This window comes from Prorops nasuta, unplaced genomic scaffold (genome assembly GCF_024137725.1).
Source record: "Prorops nasuta isolate Cenicafe-Biocafe unplaced genomic scaffold, Cenicafe_Pnas_1.2 PNAS00013, whole genome shotgun sequence".
NCBI lineage: Eukaryota > Metazoa > Arthropoda > Insecta > Hymenoptera > Bethylidae > Prorops > Prorops nasuta.
This window is the reverse complement of record NW_027116810.1, coordinates 5,174,667-5,188,195: the sequence shown is the minus strand read 5'-3', so window position 1 is coordinate 5,188,195 and position 13,529 is coordinate 5,174,667. Positions and strand designations below refer to the sequence as shown.

At 32.2% G+C, this 13,529-nt stretch overlaps 2 protein-coding genes across 2 annotated transcripts; one reads left to right on the top strand and one right to left on the bottom strand.

Annotated features, from left to right (window-relative positions):
* Window positions 1–8,080: 8,080 nt before the first annotated feature.
* On the top strand, window positions 8,081–9,168 carry LOC136778130 (putative nuclease HARBI1). Its single transcript, XM_066734738.1, has 3 exons — window positions 8,081–8,210; window positions 8,278–8,545; window positions 8,641–9,168. Exons 1-3 carry the CDS (start codon window positions 8,185–8,187, stop codon window positions 9,166–9,168), a joined length of 822 nt encoding a protein of 273 aa, XP_066590835.1. The 5' UTR covers window positions 8,081–8,184.
* A 291-nt stretch (window positions 9,169–9,459) lies between these two features.
* LOC136778129 (myb/SANT-like DNA-binding domain-containing protein 2) lies at window positions 9,460–10,647 on the bottom strand. The gene is made up of 5 exons (XM_066734737.1): window positions 10,548–10,647; window positions 10,348–10,389; window positions 10,184–10,276; window positions 9,856–10,022; window positions 9,460–9,753 (listed from the first exon to the last, which is right to left on the bottom strand). Exons 1-5 carry the CDS (start codon window positions 10,645–10,647, stop codon window positions 9,460–9,462), a joined length of 696 nt encoding a protein of 231 aa, XP_066590834.1.
* Between the last annotated feature and the right edge of the window lie 2,882 nt (window positions 10,648–13,529).

Here is a 13,529-nt window from a genome sequence, read left to right as displayed (position 1 = left end):
TTCGTACAAGATTCCAAAGCTCTGGAAATAAATTGAATTGACTGGTAGCATCATCCAATTTGAATGTTATGGTAACATATGGGCCATATGACAAATCGGCAAGGTCCAGACCAAGAAAAATCAACGATCTAAGGAAACAATTTCTTTTTAATTTACAAATTTTTATTGCACGATTAATTGTATTAAGAAATTAAACAATTTACCTTAATAACCAATGGAGTGTCCTTTATTGGCTATTACAGCATTTAAACGTCTTGGGAGCGATTCGACTAAATGTTTACAAATGGATGGATCGCTTCTTAAATCGTTCCATGTTTGTAAAACATGTCGTCGTAATGCTGCTGTTGATCTTTCTTGATCAGGCCTCCACCGCTTTGTCATTATACCCCAAATGTTTTCAATAACATTCAGATCGGGTGACTTTGCTGGCCAGTCAATTAATTCGATTTCCGGATGGTCGGCGAACCAATTCTTAGTCATGTGTGCAGTGTGCACACTTGAGTTATCTTGTACAAATTTAATTTTTGGAACGTCTTCCTCAGGGTATAGTGCTCTCACTGTAGGAAGCATGACAGTTTCCAAAACATTGCAATAAATTTCTGCATTCATTTTTGTTTCAATTTCATGGATTTCTCCAACTCCATCTTTACTCATCCATCCCCAGAATGCTAAAGAAATTCTGCCACTTCTGTCTTTCGGTAAAACATATTTGTCATCAAACCGTTTAATGTCTGGGCGCCATACGTGCATTCTGCCATCCATAGTTGATACGAAAACTTTCTCGTCTGTCCAAACCACATTGTCCCAAAATGTTGGCTGGGCTCTTAAATATGTGGTTGCAAACAAAATTCTTTTCCGTCGATGTTCATCGGTTAGTTTAATTTTCTTCGCTGGTCGATGACAGTGTATTCCCGCCTTGTGTAATTTATTTCGTACAGTTCTTGGACAAACATTTAAATCATTCACTGTATCTAAAATTCTAGCTGATGGCTCAAAAGGCTGAGCATCCATTGCAGCAACAATTGCTGCGTCTTGCTCCGCTGTAGTCTTGCTGGGTGCACTATTTGTATCACGTCGATCTTGAAGCCCTTCTATCCCGTGATCTTGGTATTGCTTCAACCAACGGCCCACTGTCTTTTCACATGTTTCCACTTTACGGGATATTTCACGATTATTAGCACCACATATAAACATTCCCACAGCAATACCTTTTTTTATTAATAATCTGTCTTTTGGGTTCATTTTATATAATTTCAAATTTTTCGTCGAGGTACTTTAAAATTGACGCACGTTTGACAGCTTCTCGTGAGAAGTAAACAGTCAAATTCAAATAGATGGGATTATAGCCCATGTTATTTTAAATAGATAATATCTATTATGTTATGATTACACTAGACCTATTGTATTACATAAGATGAGCTCATATGCCTGTTAACTTTTTTTTGAGGAAGATCAATAACAATAATAATATAGCAGCTGAGAAACATACATTAACTTTAATCTATAGAAAAGTAACCAAGAACAGTCGTTAATAAAAAAAAGAGTATTGTCTTTCGATTATTGCTTGATAGAGCTTTAAATTAAAAACCAAAACAATGCTCAATATCTGTTTAGACATAGTATCAGTCCTGATAACAATTAATAAGCCCTTTATACTCTTTAGGAATGTATTATTTAAATAAATAAAAAAATAAAGCTTAATTTGAATTACAATTTATTATAATTAAATATGTAAAACATTATTAATATGGAAATAATTATCCGATTTATGCCGTGTTTAGGCTCATTTTCATCATAAAAATGTAAGCAACACCATAATAATAATTTAAAAAATATTTAATTAACAATATAAAAGTTTAAGATTTGTATTAGCATTTGGAGTAACAGGTATAATTGATTTGCCTTTATTTATGGCCTGCGGTTTATTACCCTAAGCTTGATGCTAGTACAGGTAGGCCGCTTGGTGGGGGAAGACTTCTCCGCTTGAGAAGTAAGGTCTTTTAAAACCTTTATTGACATGTTGGACAGAATATATTTCCCGGAGTGTACTAGTAATTTTCCAAGAGAATCCACTTTAATTTCACAGCATGTCACGTCCTTGAAAAGTCTCAAGCCGGCAAGCCTCAGACTGGCTCATATATAAAGTTCATGAGCCTGGCGCTCTTTATAAGTAAAACTGAATAAACATGACGCGAAAAAAAATAATAATTAGATATTCAATTTCCAATGTTGAGCTAAGTCAGTTCTCCTGACATTATTAATGCAGTAGAGGTCGTAAACTTGATTTTTGAAGGTCACGTCTATGGTAACTTTTGATCAGCAAGTAATCATCTATATTTTTATAAAGTTTAAGCAAATTTCACCGAAACCCAATTTCCATAAGAAAATTGCGGGGTCCTGTATTATAATGTGTCACTTTAAAATATAAGAGATTTATTTAGCTAATCCACAATGTTTATTCTCTTTTTCAGGCTTTAATAAGAAAAGCACGATCTCTTAAACTAATAACAAAAATTACGATCAAGGAAACAGCACCAGAACGATTCATTGTTATTAAAAAAATAATACATTTAGCCTTATTACCACAAGATTTGATAAACCAACATTTTCTATATTAAAAAAAATATACAAGAAACATTTAGAGATTATTTTAATGCTTATTTTGAATACATTGAAAACGTTTGTTTAAAAAACTTAAATTTCTCAGTTTATAAATTGCAGGATCGCATGAATAATTTTGGCGAAAGCTATCACAGGACTTTAAATAAAATGCTTGGCAAATCCCCTCATTCTACCTTATTTATAAGTAAAGACTTATTACATAATAATAATATACATAAGGTATTTTATATATTTTTGGTAGTTTCAGTTGCACTAAAACATTAAAAAATTATATAATAACTTAACTAAATACAATTTTAGATTATATTTATCTTCAACTCTTAATCATATCTTATTATATTAATTACAATTACAAAACACACACATTTTTTTATTATTTTCAAGGTACAATTAAATCTCTAATAAAAGAAAACAAAATTCATATAGTTTTATTAAAATATAACAGATATAAGCCACGAGAAAAGAAAAACCGCACTAGACAAGAAGAAATAGACTGTGCCAAATTGATTCGTGTGCTAATAACTGTAAGATTTGGAGTAAACTATACTATAGTAAAAATATATGAAATTAGCAGAAACTATAACAAACAATTTAGACAACTGCAAATAATATCTAGTATAGTCAGATATCTATATTGTTTTGGCCATAAATCTTGCGTCGTGGTGAGGGGAAGTAGGAATCAGAGAAGCGAGGGGATTTCTAGGGAGTTTGTCCATCGCTGTCAAATGGCGCGATTAACCCTCAATTTTGTATTGTAAACAAAAATAATATTTTTGGAAAACGATTGCGGAAAAGAAGGAAGGATTTTAATACATAACAGAGAAGAAAAAATATATCAGATGATTATAAATTAATAACAAAAAATGAAAATTAATGTGAATTTTTAAGGAAATATACTTTGTGGTTATTATATTTTTGTTCTTGGTGAAATCCTGTTATGATGACTTTCTATTAAGGAAAAAAGTACTTATAATTAAATAAGTGCAAAAGCATTAATATATGAAGCATTTCTGTGTGGCCCAGTCATTTCGATAATTGTGACTTAATGTTATAATAGTGAATGTGTAAGCGATTGGTGTTTATACAACGAACTCTTACTGTAAATTGAATAATCTTGTATGACAATGTTTTAATTGCTATTATTTTAAATTAAAGCTAATTCAATAAACATTATTTTTATTGCTTCCCTTTCTCCAAATTCTATACACACATAGTAATTACCTATTCTCGTAGTAGTCATATATTCTGTAAATTACTAACAAAATTACAACTGTTTTATATTTGTAAATCATAGCTGTTTGTTGCAATGCTCTTTATTATTCAATGTGAGACAAATTGCATAGGGTTTAGGCAAATATCTTATTGATCCGCTACATATTTCATATCTTATGTTACATTTATTTTCCTTGTTAGGTCTTTCTTTTAGTTTTCAAAATATACCAATATTTTTTTGCTATTTTTAAACACACTCAGATATGGCTATTCTATTTACTACTTAATTAATTAAATGTTAAGATGATTGTTAAACCATTATCTTGTTTAATTTGAATAATGGACATTTGAATGATGGTATTTAATTTTAACACATGTTGGCATTATTTCTGCAAGATATTTCTTATAATGTTTGGAAAGATAAAGTTCTTTAAAAGATATGTGTTGTGACGCTACTGACTATCCCGAGGGATAGCGTAGAAGGGAAGGGAGGAGTGATCCCTCATCGATCGCGTTCGCGTCCCAATAGGCGACTTTCTACAAGACCCGGGCGCCTTCGATGTAATGTTAATAATACCCGAATATTTATTTATACAGAGGGGATTCTAACCCTCGTACGCGAATTTAGGGAATGGGGTGCTAACAACTATAATTCCTCCATTCCGGTTAAATTATCATTGTTATCAATTTCGTACTCAATTCTATACAATGTTCTTCTCACAATGTTTAGTTACGCTAGCGCGAAGCCCCAATTGTGGGCGCGGCCTATGCAGAGGGTAGGTAAGTCGCCCAAACCAGCGTTACATCGTTAGAAAGAGAAGAAAAATATGGGTGGTATTTCTATCTCTCTTTAGCAGCGCATGCGGAATGCGCCGCGAATGGTCGCGAACCCTGTGAAACTGTGTGAAACCAGTGAAACTGTTTATCATTGGTTTAACGAATAGCCAATAAATGTGAAGTTAAAGAGAGAGGCAGATAGCCCTTCAATCTACTCTCTCTTTCTAACGACGTAACGGCACCACTTATGGGAAACTGCTTCTCTAGCACCCCTTTGGGCCTATGTCGTGCGAACGCGGCTGAAGCCCCGATGACGTATTAGCTAGCCTCGCACTCAAGCCACTAGTTGGCGTTCGCGGCGGTCCCCACCGACTCGCGCGGTACTCCGTGCGCGCCACCGGCGGATTCCTAGGTTAACCACTACGCGGATAAGACCCTATCCCCGCGCGTGCGCGTCACTCGATGGTTACTCGCATTTACTCCGTTCCCGCGTACTCAAGCATAACAACAACCCGGATTGTTTACGTCTAGGATTCTAAGGTCGCGAGTCCTCACGATAATTATACTAATTCCGCGGCCTTGAACCGACTCAAGGGAACGATCCTGTCAACGATAAAACTCACCACGAATCGATGTAATCGCGAACACTTTTACTAATTCGCGCTTTTACACAATATGACGTTCGTTACAGGTCCGACGGAATGACCACTCCGCTAGGTTGCACGCTTACCCGTGACAAGTGAGCAGGGCCAGCGGTTCCCTATAAAACCGTTCGGTGCTAAGAGCCCGAAAGCCCTAGCACACCCCGGGACGTCACAGGACTTTTTTTACAACACGAATATTCACCCTAACTTCAGCTTACAAAGGGGCTGGCTATCTTCTTTCGCTCTCTCTCTCTCTCTCTATCTCTCTCCTCAGCTGCCCTTGGTTGGTGGCCCAAAGGGGTAGGGTGTCCCGTCGTCCGGTATGGGTTCGTGGCTCCCTGGCAGTCGCTGCACTTTTCTATCTCCTATGGTGGCGGCTGTCAGTGGGGTTGCACTTGTATCGGCGGCGGGGCACTCTTTAGCACCATTCGGCACTATCCATGTTTCTTTTCTGCGGATTGGATCGGATTGGATTGGCATCTAGTCACAGTCACGCAACATACAACAAAAAATAACTAGATTCCCTTTAATCCGGTTTGTGTCTATTCCTGGTCGGATTGGATCGGATCGGATTAAGATGGCGGCGTCCATGGTCTGCTAAAGTGATGTGTCAAAATGACATTTAATATCAGTAGATGGAAGAACCGGAATATTAGCAATCAATCAATAATGAAGAGGTGCTCTCCAAGCAACAGAATTTATTTATGCTGTTGTAATACACATTGATGCAGTTATTAATTCAGATGAGTATAAAATTAACTATTATATATGTAAAATTTATTGGAGTACGAGATTCTTTGTGGTTTCTATGATTTTTACAGGTAGTTTTCTTTATCACAATTTTTGAGATGCCTATCAAATGAGGAAAATGGATTACCAAGGATATTTAGGATGGATAAGAAATTAGACGAAAGGACTGCAATTTGAAGAACAATACAGGAATTGACCAACGTTTATTATTTGAAGTTAAGTGCAGCCTACATTACATGAACTATATAATTATAGCTAATGGTTCATTTAAACTTGTTTAAATTAAACGATCCTAAAGACAAGAATCACTTTATTATTAAATTAGTTCATATGTCTTAACCGATTGAAGGAAAGCTAATACAATGGCAGTAAAAGAACGGGAATTATATAGTGGATAATACGGTGGAATTAAATGGTGAGTAATATGTAGCTATATATTAAAAATTGGCAAATAGTTACTAGAATAATATTCAATTTAAAATTTTATCAAAGAAATAGATTTACCAAGAGGCTCACCGCTAAGTGGAATAATTAGTTCTTAATCAATTACCTATATACTTCTTGATTGCCAAATATCCATAGAGCAATTACAATTGGTTTTGTAACTGATATATGAAAACTTCCTCTTTCAACTAAGATTGGGCCAATGGTTGCAATTAATATTTCAGATGTTTCTCTATTGACACGAAAATGAGATTTAAAATCTAAAAAAAAGCATAGAATTTCAAAATAATTGATAATATTAAATAGCTGTAGTGGGATTTTGTAACTCTTAGCGACAACTTTCGGTATCGTTAAGTCCAGTTACCGACAGAAATCGCTAAATGCGATTCTGTAACTCAGAGTCAGCGATGATTGTCGCTTGTAATGTCGGTATTGTCGGTAACCTACCGAATCCTACCGAATCCTACCGAATAAACGTACCTTTCCTTTTTAAGAAAACTCTCAGTTCAATCTTAGTTAAGCGAGGGAGTTACGAACAATTGAAGTTAATATAAATTTTACTAAACCGAATCATTCAGCTGAGAATTGATATTTCACTGAGTTTTTAATTGAAAGGAAAACTAATAATATCGTTATAACTTAACAACGACCGAGATAGATGTCGCTAGAGGTTCAACGGTACTAATATAAAATTTATCCGACGAATAACTTTAATAAACCATTGCTTTTATTTGGACGCATTCCATCAAAAACTCACAATGCTCGGAATAAATAATATATACCACATCAACTATTATATTGTGAATGTTTTTTGCCTCAAGTGGGTCAAACCCCTTAACGACAGCTGTCGATATCGCTAACTACCAACAGTTATCGCTTGCGCTAACAAATGAGCAATTCTGTAACTTTAGCTTTACGACAATAGTTGGTGCAACTCATATTTGTACGATAACGATAAAATCCTTTAAGGTTTTAGGGAAGTTGGTAATATTGGTGTATTTAATACCAACCGAAATAGTGATTTTTGTGTTACTTGCCTATATCAATTTTGACTATAGCAATTCTTACTATAGCAAAATTATCATATTTTATTTAAAAGAAGTATTAACAATTAATGGCCGCGTTCGTTTATTACTGCCAGCTACTGGCTGGATTACGAGTTGTGACGTAATTGCAGTAGTTGAAGTATGTTGTGGAAAACGTTCGAATATTACTGCGGCTACTGTCAGCTTTAGTTGAGATTTGTAAAAACGAACGCTATTTTAAGTAGCTGAAGCAACAAGCATTTGTAACACACGTAAACATCAAAACGTAAGCTATAATGGATAAAATTAGTTGTTCTTTAGCAATAAAAAGTTTAGTTGAGGAAATAATGATACAGTCTGATACTGATAGTGATTCAGATACTGAATTAATATATAATTATTTAAGAATCATATCACAGTCGAAACTTATTCCACGTGTAACCTGCAAAAATTACGTATCAAAAATTGTTCTCGCTTATTCTGATGTTGAATTTAAAAGTCATTTCAGGTAAAAATGAAATTGAGATGATATATAATTATCGTATAAATTTGATGTGTTTAAATGAGGTTTTAAATTCACATTATGTAGAATAGAACGAAGTACATTTGTATTCATTTTGGAACTACTTACACCATATCTGGAAAAGAATTGTAAGAGGTATGGTCGTCTACAAATATCTCCTGAGCAACAATTATTAATAGCAATATGGATGTTGGCGACACCCAGTTCATTTAGGTAAGTGTACAATAATAGGTGAAAAACTAATTATATCAATTATTTTATTTTTAATATGGTATTTAAGGTGTGTTAGTGACAGATTTGGGGTTAGCAAGTCAACATCATGGCATTGTACCATGCGAGTTGTTATAGCACTATATAAAAAAGTGAATTTATTTATTAAGTGGCCATCTGCTAATGAAGGTATGAAAACAATGGAAGCTACGCAAAGAAAATATGGATTCCCAGGTGTGTTGGGAGCCATAGATGGTACCCATGTTAAAATTGTAAAGCCTGAAGAACATCCAGAAGCTTATATCAATAGGAAAGGCTACTATTCCATTCAATTACAGGTATTTTAAAAATAATAAAATATTAATTAATAACGTATTTAATACTTATTTAAATAACTTCACATTGATTATTAAATGTGTACTGTTTCTCACAGGTAGTATGCGATCATGAACTTAAATTTATAAATTGCTATGCTGGACAAGTTGGCTCGGTTCATGATATGAGGGTTTTTAAATTATCAAACTTTTCCAATTTATTAAATGAAGAAATTTTTTCAAATAATTCACATCTTCTAGGTGATGCTGCGTATACTATAAATAAGTATATTTTGACACCGTTTAAAGATTATGGAAATTTAAATAGCTCACAAGTAGCATACAACAATCGACATTCATCAGCTCGTATGATGATAGAAAGAGCTATAGGATTATTAAAAATAAGATTTCGAAGTATTCTTGATAAATTAAGAATGACAAGAACAAAATTAATATCAAAATATATCATAGCATGCTGCATCATGCACAATATTTGTATACTTCAAAGAGATCATATGGAAATACCTGTAATTGTAAATAATATAATTCATTCCAATACTTCTGAAAGAAACCAAGATGTACAAAATGCACTAAAGCAAGAAGGTTTGAGGAAAAGAGAGAACATAACCAATTTATTTAAAACTTAATTTTAATGTTTTAAAATATATTATTGTATTGAAGGATTATTAATAAACTTCCTTAATGTTTGCACAGCTACTTAATTCTTATAAAATTATTAACACAGTCTTAATAAACAGCCTCATTGTTATATAACATAAACCGTGCATTAAAATATGAAAAATGAAACTTAATAAACTAATAAAAAGCAAATAGTAGAATCAGTATCACATTTAACCTTTTCTTAAATATTCGGCTAGTAAAATTGAAAAATAACACCGAACAAATTAGTAAGAAACAAAACAGAACAGTTATCACAATTAACCTTGTTTTAAATATTGAGCTAGTAAATTTTCAACATTTTTTAATGTATCCATTTTTTCTTTGTGCTGAGTTTCATTAAGTTTTCTTCTTAATCGCTTTTCATTTAACGATTCTTCTAAAAATTTATTAATTGTCATTCCACTTTTCCTTTTTCTACCTCTGTTCGGAATATTTTTATTTTGATCTTCCTCATTTTCAGTATTATCAGAATTTGTTTCATTTTCTATATTTGAGCCAGCAACGGACAAAGGTTCTGTCCATGGCCTTTTATTAAATATCGCATCTAACATCTATAACAAAAATAATACATTTTGCAATACATATATCTTTTAAATCATCACTTGAGAAAAGAAATATCAGATATTCTTAAATATTCATTTAATTCAACATACTTCAAAATAGTTCCACTCTTTTCTATTATTACCACTTTTATTATTATAATCCTTAATAAGTTTATATCTTCTTTTTAAAGCTTGCATTTTTATATTGCATTTTACAGGTGCAATATTATAACCTTTCTCTTGTAACTTGGCGGATACAGTTTCCCAACATTTTTTAACTGAAGTTTTCCCGCTCGAAAAATTTTCCTCTTCATTTTTTTATATTTCTATGAGAGCTATCGTCTCATTATGCGACCATATAAAATGATCTGCAAATAATTAAAATTACATTTTATATAAATCTGTAGTTTATATAAATTCACATAGATATTATCCTTACCATTCTTAATATTGATAGCGCTATTTTCATTATTTTCAGATATTTCTGAAGGCTCCACAATGTCTTCTAAAGGCCCTGCGGTTTCATTCTTATCTTAAAACATTTTTAAGAATATAACAAATTACATACTATTATTTGATAATAGAAATATTTAAAAATGTTACCATTTATAATGTCACACGGAACATCAGTTAAAATCCCTTCCCCTGCATAATTTATAGCGTTTTGCAATCATTTTTGTGCAAATATTGCATCTATACAGTAAAAAATAGTAAACACAAGAACTTATACTGTGCATGTATATAAGTTAGAAGATAATTAAGATTTGCTTTTAATTATATACATATATATAGAATTATTTTACCACATTGTGCTTTCAGTTGATCTTCTTTTGTAACTTCTATTGTGTATGTAATATTAGTGGACACATCCAATAATGATAATTCAACCATGGGGGCTGCCATATTGCTTTTCACCAATTACTGTAACTACACTACCTTTTCAGCCGCAGTAGCCAAAGTAGTTTTTTTTACTATATCCATGACGTCACTAACAATTCGCAGTTACAGCTAAAGCTTACTGTAAGTTGAAAAGAACGGTGTGTCCAGTAACTGGCGCTACTGTTGAGTAGCTGGCAGTAATAAATGAACGCAGCCAATGTTTTAATATTTTTTTGAGTCAGGCAATGTACAGTTAGTGCCTGTGTGCTATAGTTAAATAACACAATTAATTCTATATTTTAGAGAAAACCTCTGCATATATATATATATATATATATATATACATATATAGTTATTTTTAAATATAAAAATGGGAAAAATATTAAATTTTATTTCCTACGATTTTTACTGTAAGCCTTTATTTATAAAGAAAATTTATTGTAAGTACTTTTTTGTGATTTCTAAATATTAATTTAAGAAATATTTGTGACATTTATTATATTTACTTTTTCGGTAAACTTCTACCGACGCCTATCACGGTCGTCGTTAAATTAACAATAGAATTCGGTAGCGATCGAGAGACATTTTTAACGACAATTATCGAAAAGTTTGTGTTACAGAATCGCTCTTAGCGATATCTCTCGGTAACTCGATTCAATTTCCGAAAGTTGTCGGTAACTAGTTACTAAATTCATATAGACGGAAGTTACAGAATCGCTCTTTTCGTTACTGCAAGCGACAACTATCGGTAGTTAGCGATACCGACAATCATCGCTGGGAAGTTACAGAATCCCAGCATTGAAACCTCCAATTAACGATGAATACCCAGATGTGGAAATTGAAAACTTACCTACCTTTGAAAACGAATCCTTCAGTGATATTCAAAGTGGACGAGAGCTACGCGACGAAATATGTCGTCAATTAAGATAATTTATAAAATGTATTAATAATGATTATTCAGAATATATCTTTTTCATAAGAATTTTAATCAAGCAGCATTATTGAAATAATTCAATAAACATTATTATATGGTATTAAATGTTTATTAACTTCATACAACATTTTATATAAAACCCTCATATTACAACAGTTTGATTAAAAATATATTTCATTTCTAATATATATAGAATATAAAGCGTTAAACAAAACCAGAATCTTCACTTCATATATGCATTACCTTCAAACATTAACTTAAAAAAATATTTTTATCTTTGAAGTGCCAATAACTTTAAAAACGAAACTTAAAGTGAAAAGCATTATTCGCTATACTTGCTTTCAGTTTGACTCAGTCTCAAAAAAATAATATAAGTAAATATCACTTTTTTATATTAAAAAGCTATTGTTTCTTTAATATAGAAATTAGCTCCTTTAATAAATCGTTTTTTTCTTTTAACAAGTTATTTGTATTCTTATTTTGCTCTCTCAATGAATCTAAGTAATTTTCATACTTTATACGGGTTGATTTTTGTTGTTTTAGAATTTCTTCTTGTATGTTTATTTGTTGAGTTCTATGTTGTTCACATGAAGTAGCAAATTTTTGGAGAACTGCTTAACAGTTTCTATACTTTTAGCAGTTCTACCTAGATTTTCTTTTCTTTTGTTGAAACAACTTTTTTTATTATATTTTGAATGAGCCATATTTTGTTGAATTTCATTTAGTTGCTCAGATGTGGATGATTATATATTACTCGGCTGACAGTGGGTCATCGACATTATCTACACATGCTTCGTTCCTGTAATAAAAGTGTGATAATAGCAATGGACTTTTCTAAAAACTAAATGGACTCTGATATAAAACATTTTTAAACAAAATGTATAGTTACTCATTGTCAGACGCTTGCAACGGCACTTCATTATTATTTTGTACTCGAAGGACCTGCAGTCCATTTTTGTCACATATTGCTACTGGTCTTATACTATGCTTGCTTCATAGAATTTCTTCTAACTCATTTTGATAGCTACATTCCAATCGACCTCGTCCTGTTCTCTTATTATTAGACTTCTGATTTTTATATGCTCTTTCCAATGTCTTGAACTTATTTTCTACTTGTTGGCAATTAACTTTACATCCATGCTTATTCATCTCTTCAGATATAAATTTATACATCAACTTGTGTGTTTTTATTCGCCTCTGTTTAACAAGCTCATTTTTTTCCGCATATAAGCTTAAAAATAATTTTGTGGACTTATTATTCCAATAAAATGGCTCCGATCTCTCATATAAATTATTTTGTTCCACAGCTGCTTTTGAGTTTTCATTATCTGCAACTACAGATAAATTCTTTTCTTCTGAAGATATTTGGCCATTTCTTGCACTGTTACTATCTGCTGTTTGGTGGATTTGTACAAGAATGTCTTTTTCATTGAAATTACAGATAAACTGTCAATAAGTCAAGTCTATAGAATTTTTTCATATTTGAGATTGTGTTCCATCTGTAAAATTTAAAATAGTATTCAATTTTTATAATGTTCTTTATTTTTTTAATTATAACATTTAATGTTATACCAGTACATATACACGTTATTTTTTCCGCACTATCGACATAAATATTATTCGCTTCGTCACGTAATACGTACGAAGTTTCCATTTTTAGGACTTATTTATACAAAATTTTAAATATATTTTCTAGTCATGCCTAAAAGATTTACCCTCCTTTTCAACATATACGCATAAAATGCAGCTACAACAATGCACACTCGCTTCCTGTTATTATTTAGACTTTTTACTCCTCCTTCTGACCAGGTGTAAAAAGAGTAACACTTACTATAGAAAGTGAGCTTACTCTCTACTAAAACGAACTGGAGTACCAATTACACTTTGTTTAAAACGAACGCTTCAGTGTACGCACTTTCGCAAAAAGTGCAGAAAGTGTAAAAAGTACAACCAAAACAAACAAACTTATAGT